At 48.5% G+C, this 21,407-nt stretch overlaps 1 protein-coding gene across 5 annotated transcripts in view; it reads right to left on the bottom strand.

The window, feature by feature from the left end:
• SEPTIN6 (septin 6) overlaps nt 1-21,407 on the bottom strand; it is an 80,686-nt gene that overhangs the window by 20,626 nt on the left and 38,653 nt on the right. For all 5 annotated transcript variants that reach the window (XM_033202107.1, XM_033202105.1, XM_033202106.1 and 2 more), the window contains exons 4-7: nt 19,544-19,730; nt 15,673-15,834; nt 6,123-6,219; nt 1,942-2,110 (exon numbers count right to left, since the gene is read on the bottom strand). In XM_033202107.1, coding sequence (XP_033057998.1) covers nt 1,942-2,110; nt 6,123-6,219; nt 15,673-15,834; nt 19,544-19,730 — 615 coding nt within the window. The remainder of the gene's footprint in view (nt 1-1,941; nt 2,111-6,122; nt 6,220-15,672; nt 15,835-19,543; nt 19,731-21,407) is intronic.

Below are 21,407 nucleotides of genomic sequence, written 5' to 3'. Positions count from 1 at the left end.
AGAACTCCCAGGACTTGGGAGGAGCCAAAGGTAATTCTGATCATCCTTGGGCAACCAGGTAGATGGTGGTATCATGAATGGCAACAGGGAATGTTGGAGATGCATGCTTAAGAGGGAAGAAGATGAATTTGTATAGAGCTTGATTTTCGGGGAGGTCCTCTATGGGATGTCTGAGTGGAAATGTCTAGGATGCAGTTGGATTAATGAGTTTAGACTTCAGAAGTAAGACTAGCTTGGGAGCCATCTACTTCTAGGTGGTAATTAGGGCTGTGAGAGTAGAAAGAACCAGCTGCAAAGAGAACAGAAAGTGAAAGAAGCAGAGGCCCTAGGAAAGAATCCCGGGGGGTGTATATCAACATTTAAAGGAGTAAGGTGAAGAAAATGAGCCTGCAAAGGAGGCTGAGAAGAAATAGTAGGAGAGATAGGAATAGAATCAGCCAGGACATTGCTGGAAAAGCCAAAGGCAGAGAACATTTCAAGGAGGCAGTGAGGAATGGCATAAAGTGCTGCGTTGATATCAAATAAGATGGAACCCAAAGGCAACATTGAACTTGGCCACAAGTCTGCGATTCCTGGCCTTGGAGAGAGGCATTTGAGTGGTTATGCTGGGGGCAGAAGCCAGAATGCAGTGAGTTGAAGAATGAATGAGAGATGGGGAAGAGGAAACAGCAAATATAGAACAACTCTTTCTTCTTCTCATCCTGTCAAAGACTTCTTGACAGGGCAGAGGCTGGTAAGAAAGAGCAGGGTTAAGGGAAAGTTTCTTCAGCACAAGAAGGCTTACATGCAGCACGGGAAGGAGCTGGCAGAGAAGGAGTGAAGAAGGCGAAGACACAGGAAACGGAGGTATTCAGGATGGAGTGAAGGAGGAGGGAAGGAGACAAAATGACCAGGTGGAGGCACACCTACTCCTCTACAAATGCAGATGAAAGCTGCAGGTGGGGAAGAGAGCCAGGGAGCTCCCACCAGAAAGAGACAAGCAGGGCTTCCCCCAGCCCCACGTGCTCCAGTGGCCCTGGCCCCACCTGTCAGTATAGGGCATGAGCCTATCCTTCCTGAAGCAAGTATCCCCAAGGGACTGGTTAGGCTCTGACTCCAGGCAGCTTTAGGCTGTGAACAGGTAGTGTAAGCTCTCAGAGGCTCTTTGAAAGGCTTTTACTGGTAGACATCTCCCTCATTTGCTTATTAATGTCTGACCACCATAAAGGGCACCACGTGGTAATTTCAACACTGGAGCTTATTTCACACATCACGCATATAGATCAGACACTGCTACTTGGTGCATCACTCCTCTCTGCATAATAACCTGCTTTCAAAAACATTCCCCTTCTCTAAAAGCATTCTGATTTAAGAAATATGCCAATGATGATCAACATCCTGCGGTCAAAACAGAACTTGCACTTGAATGCAGACACTAAGAACAGCAATTGAAGAGCCTGCAGTTCATCGATGCATGGCAAGGGATCGCTACCTGGTCCTATCTGGGTTTCAAAATGGGGAAATGGGTAAAGAACCTGTCAGAGCGCCAGGAGCCTGATGAAGAAAGAGGGGCAGAGGACAGTTACCAACTGCCACCCTGTGGAACAGGGCCCCAGCTTGGGAATCCCCTCCAGCACAGCTGCTTGGAGCTGTCACGGATGCGTGCATGTATGTGTGGTGACCAGCCTTGCTGGTCCTCTGGGCCTCTCCCTTCCCTTGCCCTTCAAAGCAAGGCAGCAGTACTTCCCAAGCCTGCGCCCCATAGCTCTCCTGGCAGGTGTGCAGTGGCGAAGGGTGAACAGGCAAGCAGAACTGGCAAGTGAGTCGCCCCTGCTCCTCGAGGTCTTAGCACCTGTGTCTCGCCTCCCCTGTGAATTATCCAGGGAAAGGCTTCCACACCACCTGGGTGGGCTGAGCTGAGCTGGGCTGGGCTGGGCGGGGCTGGGCTGGCAGGAGTGGTACCTGAAGGGTTTGCTGTCAGGGTCGGTGTCCTTGAAGCCCATCTCCTCCAGCTTACAGCGGCGATACAGCTCATAGTGCCGGGTGTGGGTCTGCTCCCGCAGATCCTCCATGTTGACCCGAATCAGCATCTCCCGCAGCTTCACAAAGTCGCAGTGGGCCTCGTTTTCAACTGCATAGCAGGGTTTGGGGTATTGAAAGTATGTTGAAAGGAAGGCCAGCAGAAGCAGAAAGGATGAAACGAGAGGCAAAATGTCTAACAGTGACATTGCCTTGCAATCTGTGTATTTAGATCCTGCAAATTTACTTCCTCTCTTTTTACTGAAAATGTAAATGAAGGTTACAAAAATGCCAGTAATGAAAAATGGTGATACCATAAAAATACTTGTTAAGACAGTCAGTAGCACCACAATCTAAATTCAGCAGTCAGACCTTCAAAAGAATGTTTGGTCTGCACCACTTGTAGGACAACAGCACATATGCATCTATCCATCCATCCATCCATCCATCCATCCATCCATCTATCCATCCATCCATCCATCCATCCACCCATTCATCCATCCATCTATCCATCCATCCAATCATATTTGTGGAATCTCTGTTCCCACTATTGTGTGAGGCACTGGGAATTCAGAAACGAAGTCATGGAATCTTGCTGTCAGGAGCTTACAGTTTAGAGGAAGAATGGATGCAAATAGACAAATACAATTCAGTGCAAAACTACAAAAACAGAGGGATAGCCAAGTGGCAATAAAGCTCAGAAGAGGGGGGCCTAAGAGCTCCTGGGAAAGTGAAGACTTCACCGAAGAGAAAATCCCTAAGATGACTCTGAAGGAAGAATAGTAATTATCAGCCAGAGAACGGAATGGTGTTTGCAAGGTGTCAATGAGGTTAGGCAAGGTTATGTAGCTAGTAAGTTGCAGAGTTAGGGCTCAAACCCAGGCAATGTAGGGGAGGTGACAAAGTCTCCAAATAATAAGGGGAAAGAACTAGGATATGATAGATGACAGTGACAAAGAGGGGTGTGGACCGCAGGCATGGCCCACTGGATGGTAGAAGCTTCCAAGGAGGTGGTTTCTTTAAAGGGTAGATAATGGCCTGACAGTAGCAATGGTGACTAGGAGCAAGGGGACCCCACTTTCTGGCCTGTGTGAACAAGTCCCCTCTTCAAAAGAGTGCAAGCAAAGGTCTGCAATTTTGGGCAGTGTTCAAGAACGACAGATGTGGACCAAGTCATAGCAAAATTGATTTCTGGCTAGACCAGGTCACAAGCAGTACTTTGTCAAGGTGGCTACAGGTATGGTTTCACTGTGTCGGATGGTGGTATTTGGCCTGAACAAGTAGGAAAAATGGTGTCTGAAGTGATGAGCAGGCAGTCACCCCAGATTCTGTCTTGCAGGGTCTGGAAGAGGGTAGTGGGGGCAGAGAGGGGTCTGGAATAAGTGGCTCGGCCATAGTTGAAGCAGACTGCCTTGTGGTCATCAGTCTTTCCAAAGCCTGAATCAGCTCACATAATCCCTCTGCTTAAGACCCACTGAATTAGGAATAAAGCCCCCTGCTGTCATAGAACAAAGGCTAATATTAAAGATGACATCAGTAAGACAACTTCTCAGGACTATGCTATATGCAACTTCTCAGGATTATGCTATATGCCATCTCCTCCCCCGTCTCTGGACAGTGATCTCTGATGGTGAGTTAGAAGGAGTGCCTCCAAGGCGCCTGCAGGCTACCTAAGCAATATACAACTTCTCATTCAAGCAGAACAGTCAACTTAGACTTACAAGAAAAACTTTCAAAGCCCCCTTTATTGTTTAGGTTCAGGGTAGTCCACGTCAGATGAAGTAACTCATTGGAACCATGTCTACTGGCTTCTCCTCATCTCACTTCAGGGTCCTGTTTCTCAGACCACAAGTCCATTCCCAGGGTGGGACTGTGGGTCCAGAAACTATTTGCAAACGTTCCTAGTGGAGCAACCCCAGCTTTGAACAGCAGAGAAGACCAGAACTTAGCACAGCTCTGGTAACCAGTCTTGTCCTACCTATAGAATATCCAGCTATTGTCAGTGCGTCTGCGGGGTGTCCTAAAACATGCCAGCCTTCGTATGTGATGTGGACAACTCACCACCCACTTTCAGTGTGGTAGGGATGAGGTTCCAGAGAACCAGCCACTCTTTCACACGATGCCCCTATCAGCCACGGCCCGGTTTCTAGCTGTAGACTCTGAGGACCAGAGACCTCTTCTACCCACAGCACTGTCCTTGGCCTTGTCTTATGCACTGAACTGACTAGCCCTGAGGGTAAGTTAACATATGTCAGGCAGATCCCAGAAGGAACTTTCCTGAGTGTAATACAATATGTCTGACTGCTTTTCAATTGTGAAATAATCATACATTCAAAAGAGAGCATGAAATAGGTATGTGCAATTTAAAGAATTTTTGAAAAATTGACACCAGGCCGGGCGCGGTGGCTCAAGCCTGTAATCCCAGCACTTTGGGAGGCCGAGACGGGCGGATCACGAGGTCAGGAGATCGAGACCATCCTGGCTAACACCGTGAAACCCCGTCTCTACTAAAAAACACAAAAAAACTAGCCAGGCGAGGTGGCGGGCGCCTGTAGTCCCAGCTACTCCGGAGGCTGAGGCAGGAGAATAGCGTGTGCACTCGGGAGGCGGAGCTTGCAGTGAGCTGAGATCCGGCCACTGCACTCCAGCCTGGGCGACAGAGCAAGACTCCGTCTCAAAAAAAAAAAAAAAAGAGGCCGGGCGCGTGGCTCACGCCTGTAATCCCAGCACTTGGGAGGCCGAGGCGGGCGGATCACAAGGTCAGGAGATCGAGACCATGGTGAAACCCCGTCTCTACTAAAAATACAAAAAAATTAGCCGGGCGCGGTTGCGGGCGCCTGTAGTCCCAGCTACTCAGGAGGCTGAGGCAGGAGAATGGCGTGAACCCGGGAGGCGGAGCTTGCAGTGAGCCGAGATCCGCCACAGCACTCCAGCCTGGGCGGCAGAGCGAGACTCCGCCTCAAAAAAAAAAAAAAAAAAAAAAAAAAAAAGAAAAGAAAAATTGACACCAATGTCCACAACTCAGGTTAAACATTACCAGTATCTTGGAAGCCCCTGAGTGCCCTTTCCCAATCTCATCCCCCTTTATCCCCCAACTCCCTGGCAGAGACTTAACCCCTCTCCTGACTTTGGAGAGTATCATTCCTTTGTTTTCTTTATAGTTTTACCTCTCATGTATGCATGCCTAAAAATATATATCTTGTTTAGTTTTGCCTCCTTTTGGAATTCATACAAAGGGAATCCAATGGTATGTTTCTTTTTTTTTTTTTGAATCTCGCTCTGTCGCCCAGGCTGGAGTGCAGTGGTGAAATCTCAGCTCACTGCAATCTCTACCTCCTGGGTTCAAGCGATTCTCTTGCCTCAGCCTCCTGAGTAGCTGGGACTACAGGCACACGCCACCATGACTGACTTTTTTTGTGTGTGTATTTTAGTAGAGACAGGGTTTCACCATGTTGGCCAGGTTGGTCTCGAACTCCTGACTTCAGGTGATCTATCCGCTTCGGCCTCCCAGAGTGCTAGGATTACAGGAGTGAGCCACTGCGCCCAGTCCCAATATGTAGTTTTTAAAAATCCCTTACCCCCTTCCCACCTCCCATTATCCAGTCTTTTTTTTTTTTTTGTACTTTTAGTACAGATGGGGTTTCACCATGTTGACCAGGATGGTCTCGATCTCCTGACCTCGTGATCCGCCTGCCCCGGCTCCCAAATGCTGGGATTACAGGCGTGAGCCACCATGTCCGGCCTATCCAGTCTATTTTAATGAATATCTGGACTGTTTGTATTATTGTCATTACAAACAACACTACTGTGAACATTCTTGTGCATTTCCTGGTGCACTTGGGCAAGAACACAGGCTTTCTCGCATACTCCTTCCTACCTTGTAAGTCTTTGTGTTTAGGAATACTTTTCCCATTAGAGGACAGAGGGAGCTTGCTCCCATCAGAGCGTCCCAGTATGGAGCCAGAGTTAGCTTGCTAGTGACCCCTATGGCTCTTTGGGACCCATGCCAAATGAGCAGAGACTTGGGACAGTTTAGAAACTTGTCATATAGTGGCTGGGGACAAACAAAGAGGCAGACAAAAGGGGCTTCCTGCATGTAGCCCCTCTCCCAGAGACTCACTCACCCTGCACAGTGCCCCAAGGATACTGCCGCGCTCTCATCATCTTGTTGCCTATCTTCAGTTCTTCTGTGCTGCCGATGACAGCAAACGGCAGGTGGGCCTGAAACCGAAGGCAAACAAAAGCTGAGAACTGCAGAGGAAAAGCACTGAGTGTTACACAACCCAACTGCTGTTGGTCTCTGGGGCCCCAGACCCTCACCCTGCAATGTCCCTCACCCTGCAATGTCCCTCACTGTCATCATCACCAACAAGCATTTATTAAGTTCCCAAACTATGTGAGGATAAGAGGCCTAGTCCAAGCTTCTGCCGTTCAGAAATTCACAATAGAGGGTAACGATGACATGGCTGAATGCATAGGGAACAAAGAGAGAAAATAAGCAGAATAATAAGCAGACACACAGATTACCAAGCCATTCGCTATTCATAGTTACTGCTGAGGGGAAGAGCCTTTGGAAGACAGGGAAGTGGAATGAGGGGGGTTCTGTGTGGATAGAGAGGATAAAGGAGTACCGAAGGGTCTCGGATCACTGGCCCTTCTCCCTCCCTGGCGTGCAAGAGCCCCAAGACTAGGTCCGTACTGAGACCACACAGCCGACTGAGCTGTATTGTCCTTGTTCTCACCCTTCCCTGGAGAAAGAGCTCACACTGAACTCACGAGCCTAGAAGGCAAGTCACTAAGGATTTACTCACATGACCGTGCTGGGTTCTGCTGTAGGTGCTATAAGGCAGACAGAAGCCGCAGAAGACATGCTCCCTCGCCCTCTAGGAGCTTACAGTCTTGTTGAGGGAGCCCAAATTACATAACTCAAGTCATATAAGATAGTATGTGATCAAGGGCTCAAGTGTATGGTCTGGTGCCCTGTACATAGCAGGTGCTTAATAACTACTTCCTGAATGGCTGTGTTAAGGCTAGGGAAAGAGGAAAGGCAGGCAAAGGACAAATAGGTGTATGAGCTCGGTGCTCACAGGGGGAATGAGGAGCTTGGCCTGGCTTTATGGGTCAGAGAAGAGAGAGCTGCCCCGACTTGGTAGTGTGGGGCCTGGGAAACACTCACAGAGCCCCAATCCACAAGGAGCTGGCCAGCCTGTAAGTGCTGAGTCACCACAGCCAAATGGAACTACGGAATCAATGTTTACCAACCAGGTGAGCCCAGGTGGGGCTTTGCCCAAAAGGGCTTTACACCAACAGGTAAAGAGCCTATGGGGAACGTTTCTTAGCCTGCTTGCAGAAACAGGCCATGATCTCAGATATTTTGACCCATTTGCCTACTCATCCTAGCTCCTGTGATATATGCTAGGCATTAAGAACAACGTAATGGCAAAAAAGCACAGAGCCTGGCCCTGGAGACTGCACAGTGTGCCCAGGGAGAAAGCCATCCCGACAACGATCAGACAGCAAGATGAGGGTTGTGCCAGAAGTGGAGGTTGCAGTGAGCCGAGATCGCACCACTGCACCCCAGCCTGTGTGACAGAGCAAGACCCTGCCTCAAAAAAAAAAAAAAAAAAAAAAAAAAAAAATCAAGGTTGTAAACAGAGGCTAAAGGGCTGGAGTAACACAGAAGAGGGAGCAATTAACTTCGTGGGAAGTCAAATAGTCGTTTCAGAGTAGGTAGTGGCAATCATACTAACAGCGTTAGCATTAGCAATAATTTGTTAAGCCCTATGCACTGGGTACCAGCTGCTTTACATGGTATTGTCACACTGAATCTCTACAACACTATATGGTAAGTTGCCTTATTATTCTCCTCTTTAGATGGGGAAACTGAGGTCCGGAAGGGCTAAGGGACTTGCCAGCAGGCACACAATAGTAAGGAACAGAATGAAGCATGGAATCCTGGTCTCTCTGACTTCAAAGCCCACCCCTTGCTGGTCTGCTACTTCCATTTAGGAGGTTCAAGCAGTAGGTGAGGTGCGTACTCTAAACCCTGGGGGGAACTAGTTCAAGACCAGATTATCAGAGGCAATTCAATTCAGGGAAACCCACAGCAAATCTGTTGCTTGTTTGTTTAATCCACAGGCTGATCTCACAGCCAATCCTTCCTCTCCATTCTCCCCTAGCTCTGGACCCCAAAAATGTCCTTCAGAGCAGAAGAACACAGAATTTCATCAGGAGCTCAGCTCCACGACCTCCACCAATCCCTTAAATTGCTTGGCTGCCAGCTGAAGCTGCTCTTCTTTCACCCTCTCGCCTCTTAGCTGCTATCAGACGATCGTCTCAACCACTCTCCAACCCCTCCCCACTCCACTGACTGTCCTAAATCTGGACATGGGAAAGAGGAGGTTATGGATATGGAAGGTGGGTGTGGGGTGGAGGTGAGAAATGTTTCATCAATTCTGGGAGGGGAATGACCAGAAGAGTAACTGGGTAAGTGACACACAGGGCATTTGGGAAGCAATGAATTCGTGAAAATGCTGCCCAAGGGCCTAAGCATCTCCAGTCTTTGCCAGGAGGGTGATCTGGGCACAATTCATTCCCACTCAGGGACCTAAGACATATGGGGAGCCTCGAATCCACCCTAAACACTTTCTGGGAAAACATTTCCCCTGCAGAGACCCACAGCTTCAGCCACATGACACAGAAGAGCCAAGGGGCGGCGAATGCAGAGAGCTAGACTGAGGGAGGAGGTGATAAAGAAAAACCATGTTGTAGCATTCCCTCATCCTGGGCTCTCAGCTGTAAGTGATGGAGGAGGAAGGCCTGTGAAGTGGGAGGTGCTTTTCCGAGCTCGGGGAAAGAAAAAAAAAAACAAGAAGAAAACAAAGGCATACAAAAATGTCAGTATTCCCTCGGCCTGTTCCATTTTTACCATCAAGAGACACTGTCAGAATGATAGGGTGACTTCCTTCCCCCTCTTTCTCAAACTGCTGTCATTTTATTCTTCTAACTCAAAAATATAGCCCCAGCCTCCCACGGCATGCTCCTTTGCAGCTGGCCTCAGTCTGCTTTGATAAGCATATGCAAGGTAGGCATTTCCCAGCGCTCTCCTTTCGTTTGACTTTCACAGCATCCTTCTATGGCAATGATAAAAGATCCATTCATGAGTTGGGGGACTGGGATACAGGGAGGTTAAACAAGTTGCCTAAGTCCCTAACCCGCATGCCCAGATCCTCTGAAGCAGCAGCAAGGCCACCGAGCTTTGGCTGCCAACCTCCTCCCAGCCACCTAGGGTGGCCCGCACTCTGCCTCCTGGCTACATGGCATCCGCTAGAAGGAAGCAAACCATGACAAGCAGGAAATCATGGGGACCAGGCTCTGGCCCTCTGTTCCACTGCTTTTGAGAGACAGATGGCTTTGACAACCAGAATGGAGTCGAGCGGAGCAAGAGCAGATACCCACCCTCCCCCCGCACCACCACCGACCATACTCCTAGGTCCTACCAGTGGGATCCAAATCTGAGGCTGGGCTTTCTGCTATTTTTCCCAGGTCTCTGTAGGAAACTGACAGACAGGGGTGACATTTTCTATGTGTGGACCCAGGGAGGAGACTCTGTTAGATGCAGGGCAGTGTTGCTGCTGAAACACAAACAGCCCTCTCAGGGGAGTCTGTGTAAATCCCTCACTCAGACTTCCAATGAGGCGCCCGCGGATGTCAGATTTCCCAGTGTCAGAAAACTCCAAGAGATAGTCTCAAGCCTCTCTTGGGAGTCCATTCCTAGATTCACTATCTGTCTTAGTGCATTTTGTCTTGCTACAATAAACTACTTGAGACTGAGTAATTTATCAACAATAGAAATTTATTCCTCATAGTTCTGGAGGCTGGGAGGTCCAAGATCAAGGCACCAGCATCTGGTCTGGTGAGGACCTTCTTGCCGCATCCTCACACGCAGAAGAACAAGCTAGCCCAACACTGCATGATGATGTCTCTTTAAAAGGGTCTTCGGCCGGGCGTGGTGGCTCACGCCTGTAATTCCAGCACTTTGGGAGGCCGAGGCAGGTGGATCACGAGGTCAGGAGTTCAAGACCAGCCTGGCCAAGGTGGGTGAAACCCCCATCTCTACTAAAAATACAAAAATTAGCTGGGCGTGGTGGTGGGCGCCTGTAATCCCAGCTACTCGGGAGGCTGAAGCAGAGAATTGCTTGAACCTGGAGGCAGAGGTTGTGGTGAGCCAAGATCACACCCCACTGCACTGCAGCCTGGCTGACAGAGGAAGACATCTCAAAAAAAAAAAAAAAAAAAAAAAAAAAAAAAAAAGGCCTTCATCCCATTAACAAGGGAGGAGCTCCTCATGGCCCAATCACTTTTTTTTTTTTTTTTAAAGACAGAGTTTCACTCTTGTTGCCCAGGCTGGAGTGCAATGGCACAATCTCAACTCACTGCTGCAACCTCCGCCTCCGGGTTCAAGCAATTCCCCTGCCTCAGCCTTCCGAGTAGCTGGGATTATAGGCGCCTGCCACCACGCCCAGCTAATTTTTGTATTTTCAGTAGTGACAGGATCTCGCCGTGTTGGCCAAGCTGTTCTTGAACTTGGGTGATCCACCTGCCTCAGCCTCCTACAGTGCTGGGATTACAGGCATGAGCCACCACACCTGGCCAGGCCCAATCACTTCTTAAGGGCCCTTTTTGGTTTTTTTTTTTTTTTTGAGACAGAGTCTCACTCAGTTGCCAGGCTGGAGTGCAGTGGTGTGATCTCGGCTCACTGCAACCTCCACCTCCCGGATTCAAGTGATCCACCTGCCTCAGCCTCTCGAGTAGCTGGGACTACAGGCGTGTGGCACCATGCCCAGCTAATTTATTTTTTTCTTTTTTTTTTTGCAATGGAGTTTCGCTCTTGTTGCCCAGGCTGGAGTGCAATTGCGTGATCTCAGCTCACCACAACCTCCATCTCCTGGGTTCAAGCGATTCTCCTGCCTCAGCCTCCTGAGTAGCTGGGATTACAGGCATGCACCACCATGCCCAGCTAATTTTGCATTTCTAGTAGAGATGGGGTTTCTCCATGTTGGTTAGGCTGGTCCCAAACTCCCGACCTCAGGTGATCCGCCTGCCTTGGCCTCCCGAGTAGCTGGGATTACAGGCATGAGCCACGTGCCTGGCAATTTTTTGTATTTTTAGTCGAGACGGGGTTTCACCATGTTGGCCAGGATGGTCTCGATCTCTTGACCTCTTGATTTGCCCACCTTGGCCTCCCAAAGTGCTGGGATCACAGGTGTGAGCCACTGCGCCCGGCCCCCACCTCTTAATACTATCACACTGGCCACATCTGATTTTGGAGGGGACACAATCAAACCATAGCACCACCTTTACTGACTTGTGTCTAACTTAAATTCTTCTGGTACATTGTAAAGTACTTAATACTCCAACTGGCATGAGTTACTTTATTCTTATTTCACCACATCCATTATACTTGGGAGGCTAGGTGACTGTCTTCCTTAGCCCAGTGAAACAGACAATGTCAGAACTCTTTATTCCTCATCTAATGATAATATTCTGATTGGGCTCGCTTCCCTCCCAGGGTGGACAGTGTTTCCCAGTTATGTTAGTCCCCATTTCAGGCTCCTGCTGGTGACTGAACAAGACCATTGGCTGGTTTGCTCTCAAGTCAACCCCTGGTGATTCCTGCAAAAGTACATGGAAACAATGGAAATACCACTGCTGTCTCAGAGGAAGGGATGGACTTGTGCCTGTGGGTCTCCCTGTGACCCTACTGCTCAGCCATGTGCTCTCACTGGACCCAAATGTCAATTGCCTTTGTGGGAACCAAACCCCAGACCTCACAAATGGACAACTAATGGAGCTTAGTCAAATAAGTAACTGGGCCTTTTTGCTGGTCCTGGCCATGGTTTGAGCCATTCAAAGAACATCATTAAATTTAAAACAACATAGCAATTTTCAGTATTAAAGTCTACAACCTTGAGAGATATCACAGTATGAGTTGAAAATAGCATGCAACAAGACCTTGCTCTCCCTTCCCTTCTCCCTCAATCTAAAATAAGGTTTTCTGGAGTCACCCATAATCCAAGGTGGTGGCTGGGACCTCATTACTCTCATTTCCTGCCATAAAATCCCTCATGGTGACAGACAGGACATTGTACAGTCTTCTCCACTCAGGCAACAGCCTTCTTCCACTTCTTCAATCCAGCTCCTATGACAATTGGCTGGGATGGCTGAGGCTGTGGGGTGGAGTCAAATCCAAAATGAAAGACCAGCACCATTCCTCCTACCACCCAAGCCCAGGTCCTGAGGATGCAGTTTCATACACCACGGCTTGTGTGAAGACTCTGGGGACTTTTGACATAGTTGTTCGGTGGCAGGCAGGCTAAGCAATCATCTGTGTATATTTGATAGCACCCTCTTTCCCATCACAGCGCATGTAACACAAAGCACTCACATGCAAGCTCCTCTCACAGGCATGCCAATTCCAGGCACACTAGATGTGAGGCCACTCCTCTCTTCCCACTCAAAAAAACTACAGTGGATTAGCCGAGCATGGTGGTGCATGTCTGCGGTCCCAGCTACTCAGGAGGCTGAGCAGGAGGATACTTAAACCCAGGAGGGGAGGCTACAGTGAGCTGAGATTGATTACATCACTGCACTCCAGCCTAGGCGACAGAGCGAGAGCCTGTCTCAAAAAAAAAAAAAAGAAAAAGAAAAAGAAAAAAGCACAGTGGGATGCAAGGGAGTAAGTGGTGAGTGATTTATAATAGGGATAATCCTGAATCCACTGGAATTCCCTCCCTCCCTCCCTCTTTCTCCTTCCTTCTTTCCACTGGAATTCCCTCCCTCCCTCCCTCTTCCCTCCCCTCCTTCCTTCCTTTTTGTTTCTTTCTTTCTATTTAGTTTTTTTTTCCTTTTTTCTTTTCTTTCCTTTCTCTCTCTTTCTGGATTATTTTTTTTGGTGAGACACGGTGTTGCTCTGTCACCCAGCCTGGAGTAGTGCAGTGGCACGATCAGGGTTCACCACAGCCTCAACTTCCAGGGCTCAAGTAATCCTCCCGCTTTAGGCCACCCACCGACCAAGTAGCTGAGACTACAGGTGTATGCCACACCACTAGTAATTTTTTTTTTTTTTTTTGAGACGGAGTCTTGCTCTGTCGCCCGGGCTGGAGTGCAGTGGCCGGATCTCAGCTCACTGCAAGCTCCGCCTCCGGGTTTACGCCATTCTCCTGCCTCAGCCTCGGAGTAGCTGGGACTACAGGCACCCGCCACCTCGCCAGCTAGTTTTTTGCATTTTTAGTAGAGATGGGGTTTCACCGTGTTAGCCAGGATGGTCTCGATCTCCTGACCTCGTGATCCGCCCGTCTCGGCCTCCCAAAGTGCTGGGATTACAGGCTTGAGCCACTGCGCCCAGCCAATTTTTTTTTTTTTTTTTTTGAGATGGAGTTTTGCTCTTGTTGCCCAGGCTGGAGTGCAAAGACGCAATCTCGGCTCACTGCAACCTCTGCCTCCCTAGGTTCAAGCGATTCTCCTGCCTCAGCCTTCCAAGTAGTTGGGATTACAGGCATGCGCCACCACACCCAGCTAATTCTGTCTTTTTAGTAGAGACGGGGTTTCTCCATGTTGGTCAGGCTGGTCTCGAACTCTTGACCTCAGGTGATCCACCCACCTCGGCCTCCCAAAGTGCTGGAATTACAGGCGTGAGCCACCACGCCTGGCCACCAGTTAATTTTTTTTTTTTTTATTTCAGTAGAGATGAGGTCTTGCTATGTTCAGCCTCGAATTTTGTTTTTCAAAGTGAAACACAATTATGAGTAATAAAGGACCCAGAATCCCTTCTCAGCCATAACAGCATGCTTGACAACTGCTGTTGCCTAGCTTGGGGGTTTCCAGCCTTGAGGTTGAGCCTACCCTAGACTCAGCAGGAGGCCAGAGCTGAGCTGAGAACAGAGCCCAGGATGACTGTCACTCCTAATCCACGAGGTACCAAGATGTGGTTCTGTGTGACATCTTGAGATGGCTGACAACTCTCAGTCCCTATTTATTCTTAGCAAAGCAAATCACAAGCCTGAAAGCTGCTTGGTGACTTAGGGCATCAGTGTTCGGAAGGTCTCTATGGGGACTGATGTCCTGAGGTGACTAGACGCTTCTAGACATCAGTGCCGGTGGCACCCAGACAACACTTCTCACGAGGCTCCCGTTTTTCTGCAGACTAGGCTGTCTCTTCATAAGAGCCTAGTTTCCATCAAAATGCCCTGACTTCTCGAGAGGACAAGCACTAATCTTTTTTAATTTTTCCATGCCCATGGCCGGTCAGAGAAGACCTATCTCCACCTATCACGCTCCAGAGAACCTTACCCTTGAGCCAGATTTGTCTAAGATGGTGATGGTGATAACAAACACATCTCGGGTGTACTGATGGACAGGAAGGCAGGCGAGACAATGACTTGCTGCCCTGCTATGCTAATTTGTTGGCCAATTCATAGGAGGTGGCAGCTGATGTTGTAATGATAACTCAGAGGGCAGTGGCAGCAGGAAAGTTTTCTAAAAATGGCTTTTATTACAAGGTTTTCCTGAGTTTGGCTATACCCAGGCATTATGTCATTAGGAAAAACTGATGCCACTCAATAGAGAAAAAGAAATCTGTTCCCAAAGCAGACACTTTCTGAAAGCTATTAGCTGTCTCCTTGAAATCACAACATTGAAGATTTCACAGCAACAGCAACACATTGTAAGGAAGCATTAGGAGATGTTTGCCTCTCTGCCTTCTTTATTAGTCATTCCTCTAGTAGGGAAAAGTGGGGGAGGAGAGGAAAGATGGTTTTTAATTCATTCACACTTAATAAAGCAAAACATAACCCTGATTTTTTTTTTTTTTTTCCAGATGAGTCTCGCTCTGTCGCCCAGGCTGGAGTGCAATGACGTAATCTTGGCTCACTGCAAGCTCTGCCTCAGCCTCCAGAGTAGCTGGGATTACAGGCGCACACCACCACGCCTGGATAATTTTTGTATTTTTTAGTAGAGACGGGGTTTCGCCATGTTGGTCAGGTTGGTCTCAAACTCCTGACCTCAGGTGATCCACCCGCCTCAGCCTCCCAAAGTGCTGGGATTACAGGCCTGAGCCACCGTGCCCAGCCAACCCTGATATTTAAAAATAACATCTCTCGGTTGCAGTGAGCCGAGATTGTGCCACTGTACTCCAGCTTGGGCAATGAATGAGATCCTGTCTCAAAAAAAAAAAAAAAAAAAGTAAAAGAAAAAAAAAAGAGTTAACTGCACTAAGATGGATGGTGAAGATGTTTTGCTGCTCTTTGGTAAAATAATAATAATAAAGGGGTCAGCACGGTGGCTCACACTTGTAATCCCAGTACTTTGGGAGGCTGAGGCAGGAGGATTGCTTGAGCCCAGGGGTTCAAGACCAGCCTGAGCAACATAGCAAGACCCCGTCTCTACAAAACATTAAAACATTAGCCAGGTGTGTTGAGTGCACCTGTAATCCCAGCTACTTGGGAGGCTGAGGCAGGAGGATCCCTTGAGCCCAGGAGTTCAAGGCTGCAATGAGTTGTGATCATACCACTGCACTCCAGCCTGGGCAACAGAGCAAGACCCTGTCTCTAAAACAAATTAAAATAATGATAATCATCATAAAAAGCAAATGGTCAGGAAATTGCTCCCACTCACGTTCATGGTTCCATTGATCTCTGCTACTGACTCATCATCTGTAGGAAACTGATAGATCTGGACTCCATTGCTGACAAGCTCGCTGGTGATTTTGATTTTGAACTTCGTTAGCTCACTCTTCGAAATGGCATCTGCTTTGGCAATGATGGGGATGATGTTCACCTAGGGAGAGGAGGGCAAAGTGGGGTCATTGTTGGTAACCTGCAACTGATAGCAGCATCACCTAAGACTTCCACCAGCTGCCAGAGGGAGCCACTCAGCCTAGTGGTCAAGGACTGGTCGCTTCTATAGCCAAATGACAATACAATAAACGACAAGTACTAACTGTGCTAGGCACTGAACCAAGTGCTTTACATGAATTAGCACAATTAATCCTGACAATAACCCTTCTTTCCAGGAGGTATTATTACTATTTTGCCAATGAGAAATTAAGGCATAGGGAGGTTAAGTAACTTGTCCAAGGCCATGGAGCAGGTAAGTAGCAGAACTGGGATTCGAATCCAAACTCAGCCTTATTCCTAAGTCCATAGTCTTAAGCATGAGCTGTCTACCAGTTCAGATCCAAATCGATGAGCTGTATGATATCTTGGTATCAAGGTTACTGCTTGGGAGATATGAAGCAGAAAGGTGATAGCTGGGAATCTGTGGCTGACAGGGGAGAGGTGGCCTCTTCTTGCTATCAGTAAATTGTTCCAACCCATCGAGTCTGGGCTAGCCCCAGCCGGGTGTGATATGGACCCACATGAGAGATGGCAGGGAAAGGAGGCAGGACAGTGCTCAGCGAGGATGTACACCTGGCTCTCTTTCTGGCAAGAGACACTGAATAACCAACTCGGTTAGGTGAGGAAGAACCTCTAGTTACAATTTGATCTGAGACTTATGCAAAAAGAATTATACTGCCTGAGTCTCATGATCAATTTCTGAGTAAGAAAGCAGTATAAATGCCCAATTTCAGGCATCAGGAGAAAGGCCTAATGCCAACCAAAAGTTCAGTGCACCTGAACCCTAATCCTTGAAATTGCTCCAAGAAGGGACAAGGCTTTTACTGTCAGAAGGTAAAGAAACTTGAAATGCACGTGCGTTTGTGAGACAGAGCACACTAAGGTCAAGTTGACATGGAGAGCATAATCATTCCTGCCAGGAGACTTCAACAGGAGGGTGGGGGAGTGGGGGGCATAGGTGGCACTCAGGCCCCGGGCTCTGAAAGGGGAGTCTGGGAGCACCAGACGTGAAAGATAAATCCTGCCTCCTTTGCACTTTGGTGTAGGAGTGCCTCTGAAGGCTGATAGCACACAGGTGCTGGGTCAAAGAAAGACTGAACCTTGGAGGCACCTCCCTTGAAGTTTTTCGCGGGCAGAGGGGTCAAAGCCCTTGCCAAGATGAAACAGCCGGCAGAGCCTATTCTCCTTGGCACTTTCGCCAAGTCCCCATTGACACACTATAAACATATATCAGGCCGGGAGCAGTGGCTCATGCCTATAATCCCAGCACTTTGGGAGGCTGAGGGGTGGATCACCTGAGGTCGGGAGTTTGAGACCAGCCTGGCCAACATGGTGAAATCCTGTCTCTACTAAAAATAAAAAGTATCCGGGTGTGGTAGCGCATGCCTATAATCCCAGCTATTCGGGAGGCTGAGGCAGGAGAATTGCTTGAACCCAGGAGGTGGAGGTTGCGGTGAGCCAAGATCGTGCCATTGCACTCCAGCCTGGACAACAAAAGTGAAATTCCATCTCAAAAAAAATAAATTAATTAATTAAAAAAAAAAATACTTTGGGAGGCCGAGACGGGCAGATCACGAGGTCAGGAGATCGAGACCATCCTGGCTAATACGGTGAAACCCCGTCTCTACTAAAAATACAAAAACTAGCCAGGCGAGGTGGCGGGCGCCTGTAGTCCCAGCTACTCGGGAGGCTGAGGCAGGAGAATGGCGGAAACCCGGGAGGCGGAGCTTGCAGTGAGCTGAAATCTGGCCACTGCACTCCAGTCCGGGCGACAGAGCGAGACTCCGCCTCAAAAAAAAAAAAAAAAAAATATATATATATATATATATATACACACACACATATATATCAAAGGTTTAACTCAGCCCATCCACCAGGCCTGCAGTCATGTGGCTCACCAATGCCCCTATACAGGACATGCAGGGCATGGCCACATTTCAAGAGCAGCCTTTTATTCATGGGCCATGAGCCCATTGCTGCAAAAAATGAAAAACCGCTCCTATCTGATGAGAGCTGAAATTCAGTTTTAGAGTGGATGTGCTACTAAATGGCTGCATGTAAATTCGATTATTATTTTTTAGTATATAGTCTTGCTCTGTCGCCCAGGCTGGAGTGCAGTGGCATGATTTCGGCTCACTGCAACCTCCACTTCCAGGTTCAAGCGATTCTCCTGCCTGAGCCTCCCCAGTAGCTGGGATTACAGGTGTGCAACACCATGCCCAGCTAATTTTTGTATTTTAGTAGAAACGGGTTTCGCCATGTTGGCTTGGCCAGGCTGGTCTCGAACTCCTGACCTCAGATGATCCGCCCACCTTGGCCTACCAAAGTGCTGGGATTACAGGCATGAGCCACCAAGCCCAGCCTAAATTCAGTTTTTGTAAAATAAAAGACCATGGAGTCAGAGCTAGGTCCAAATCCCAGACCCATTTCAAGTTGTCTCAGGTTGAGCAAGTGACTTGACTTTCTGCCCCTCCATTTCATCATGAGTGAAATGGGAATAATAATAGTACTCACCGCTGGATTATTGGAAGGAAAAAATAAAATAATGCATATAAAGTACTCATCATAGCATCTGGCACACATTAAATGGTAGGTGAAAATGTAATTAGGCTTTTTGAAGAATCCCGTGATCAATTCTTTTGTACAGCAAATAATCCTCTAACATGAAGAATCATTGTGTAATTTATACATGGTATAGAATTTGCATTTTAAAGTTTTGTTTTGTTTTGTTTTGTTTTGTTTTTTCAGACAGGGTCTTGCTCTGTCACCCAGGCTGGAGTGCAATGGCCCAATCTTGGCTCACTGCAAGCTCCACCTCCCAGGTTCATGCCATTCTCCTGCCTCAGCCTCCCAAGTAGCTGGGACTACAGGCGCCCACCACCACGCCTGGCCTTTTTTTGTATTTTTAGTAGAGACGGGGTTTCATTGTGTTAGCCAGGATGGTCTCGATATCCTGACCTCGTGATCCACCCACCTCGGCCTCCCACAGTGCTGGGATTACAGGCGTGAGCCACCACGCCCAGCCAAGTTTTTCTTAAAGCAAGACAATGCCTGATTCCCACAGCCATCTTTCTTGGGCATAGAAGCATTATAACATGGGGTCACAGATCTGAGTGTCACAGAATCTGCACTCTACCAGTAGCTAGCAATATGACAATGAGCAAGTCACTTAACCTCTCAGAGCTTCAGTTTTCTCTTCTGTAAAATGAGGCTAACGATAATGTGTACTTCATGGGGTGGGCATATAATGAGGGTTTTAATGTTAACTGCAATCATAAAAGTAATTATTGATAGTAAGAATGGTAACTTTCAAAGTCAAGTTTGCATGTTTGATTCTAGCCAGTTAACATTGGGACAAAGAAAAAACAGCTTTCCACTGCCAAAGCCTTTGCCCTTAGACCCAGGGAGCCGTCCTTCTAGTCTCCAAGACGGATCAGGGCAGAAAGACAGCTCAGGGCAAGCCCATCCCTAGTGCTGGGAAAACAGATCACAAAGCGTATGACGCTGGTGCTGGATCCATAACACCATCTTTATGGAGGGACAGGGAATGAGGGAGAGGATGAGGATGCCACAAATCTCTCCCGGAATCTACTTTGCACAAGAGATCAGTAAGAGTGAGCCCCCAGCGCCCCTGCCCCTGCCTCCTATACCTTACTGTCCAGCTTCTTCATAGTCACTAGGTCCAGAGACTTCAGGGAATGGCCCGTGGGGGCAATGAAATACAAGCAGACATGGATTCGGGAGTCATGGTAGGTGTGCAGCACTCTTCGGATCTTCAGCTCTTCCTGCAGGTAGGCCTCAAATTGTGCGTCGATGAATTCCACGATGGGCTTGTAGCTAAAAGGGACAGAGGTGGACCCCATCAAAAACTTGGATTTTGACCCTGTTCCTTTTGGAAGTGTCAAATGCCCTCTATAATCCTGACTCTCTCCCATCCAGCTGCATTTCTCCATCTCCCTTCAGTGGGCCTCCGATCTTGTCAGCGTGCCACCTTCTTGGTCCCTACATGAGCCAAATATATGCCCATCTGTGCACCTTCACTAGAATGCCCCTTTCTCTCTCCTCATCCCAATTCTGCCCTCCCAGACCTCAGGGCTCAGCTTAATGCCCTCCTCCTCCTACGGCCTTCCCCACTTATGCCAGAAATCCCTTCTGCGAGTCAGGGGCATAACAAGAAATGGCATTCAATTACTTATTGTTGCTTCACAAAGATTCTCTCAAATAGATTGTGTCTTCCTAAAGGGCAGGGCCTGTGAAGGGCACTTCTCTGTCCCTCAGGGGACCAACAGAGCATGGAGCTCACTGGCCGTATCTGTAGAGGGGCTGATTTTCCTCCAAGCTGGGCTCGTGTCTTTGCTTCCTTTATGTTGCCCTACAGTGCCTAGATGAGAGCTGGGTACACAGTGGGTAACAAGACCTCTCTTTGGCCCACGGCTGGGCAATCTTGTGAGAACATTCAGGGCTTTTGCTCATTCTTGCTAGGTTTAGTGGAGCTCCCCACTTGGCTCCCCCAAGGTCAAGATATTTTTCTGATTCTCATTTCTGCCAAGGTGGTGACTTTAAAATCTAAGTATTCAGGCCAGGCACGGTGGATCATGGCTGTAATCCCAGCACTTTGGGAGGCTGAGGCGGGCATATCTCCTGAGCTCAGGAGTTCAAGACCAGCTTGGGCAACATGGCAAAACCTCGTCTCTACTAAAAATACAAAAATTAGCCAGGTGTGGTGGCTCATGCCTGTAATCCCAGCTACTCAGGAGGCTGAGGCAGGAGAATCACTTGAACCCGGGAAGCAGGGGTTGCGGTGAGCGGAGATCACGCCACTGCACTCCAGCCTGGGCAACAGAGTGAGACCCCATCTCCAAAAACAAACAAACAGACAAAAAAATTAAGTATTCAGGCAAAATCTGGTAAAGCTACTCCCCCCTGCACATGTGGACACAGGCCTGCCAGCTCACTGAGTCTCCACACACGGCTCCTCTAGGTGGCCCCCAAGTCTTGCCAAGGCTTCTTAAACAACAGTCAGTCCTCTATGTCTCTCTGTCCTGGGCCTCCCTGGGAAACTTCCCTCTCTCTCTGTCCCAGTCCTCTCCCACGTCATCTCCGTCACCCCTACAGCCTCTTTCTGCTCTAACTAGGTCAGCTTAGCTCAGCTCTGCCTCTTGTTCTCATCTCCCCTGTCTGTCTGCTGCCTCTCTGGCTGAGGGGCTGCCTCCCTTCAGGCTAGAAGAGGCTTGTCATGTGGGCCCAGGGCAGGGAGTTTTCAGATACCGCTGCCAGAACAGAACATGATGATCAAAGGAGGAGCTGGGTCCAGCCAATGCCTCCCACCTGCAGCAACTCCCAGGCTGAGCCTTTTTGAAAGATCCCCCTAGTAGAGAAGGGGAAAATAGCCTTTTAAAAAAGAATCACAGGATCCTAGATTCTGAGAGCTGCAGCCAGAGCTGAGATCCAGGTTCAGGCTATCTCTGGAGCCCCAGAGAAAAATCTTTTTTTTTTAGATGGAGTTTCGCTCTG

The sequence above is a fragment of the Trachypithecus francoisi genome, unplaced genomic scaffold (genome assembly GCF_009764315.1).
Source record: "Trachypithecus francoisi isolate TF-2019V2 unplaced genomic scaffold, Tfra_2.0 Lachesis_group6, whole genome shotgun sequence".
Taxonomy (NCBI): Eukaryota; Metazoa; Chordata; class Mammalia; order Primates; family Cercopithecidae; genus Trachypithecus; species Trachypithecus francoisi.
This window is presented reverse-complemented; position numbering and strand designations above follow the sequence as displayed.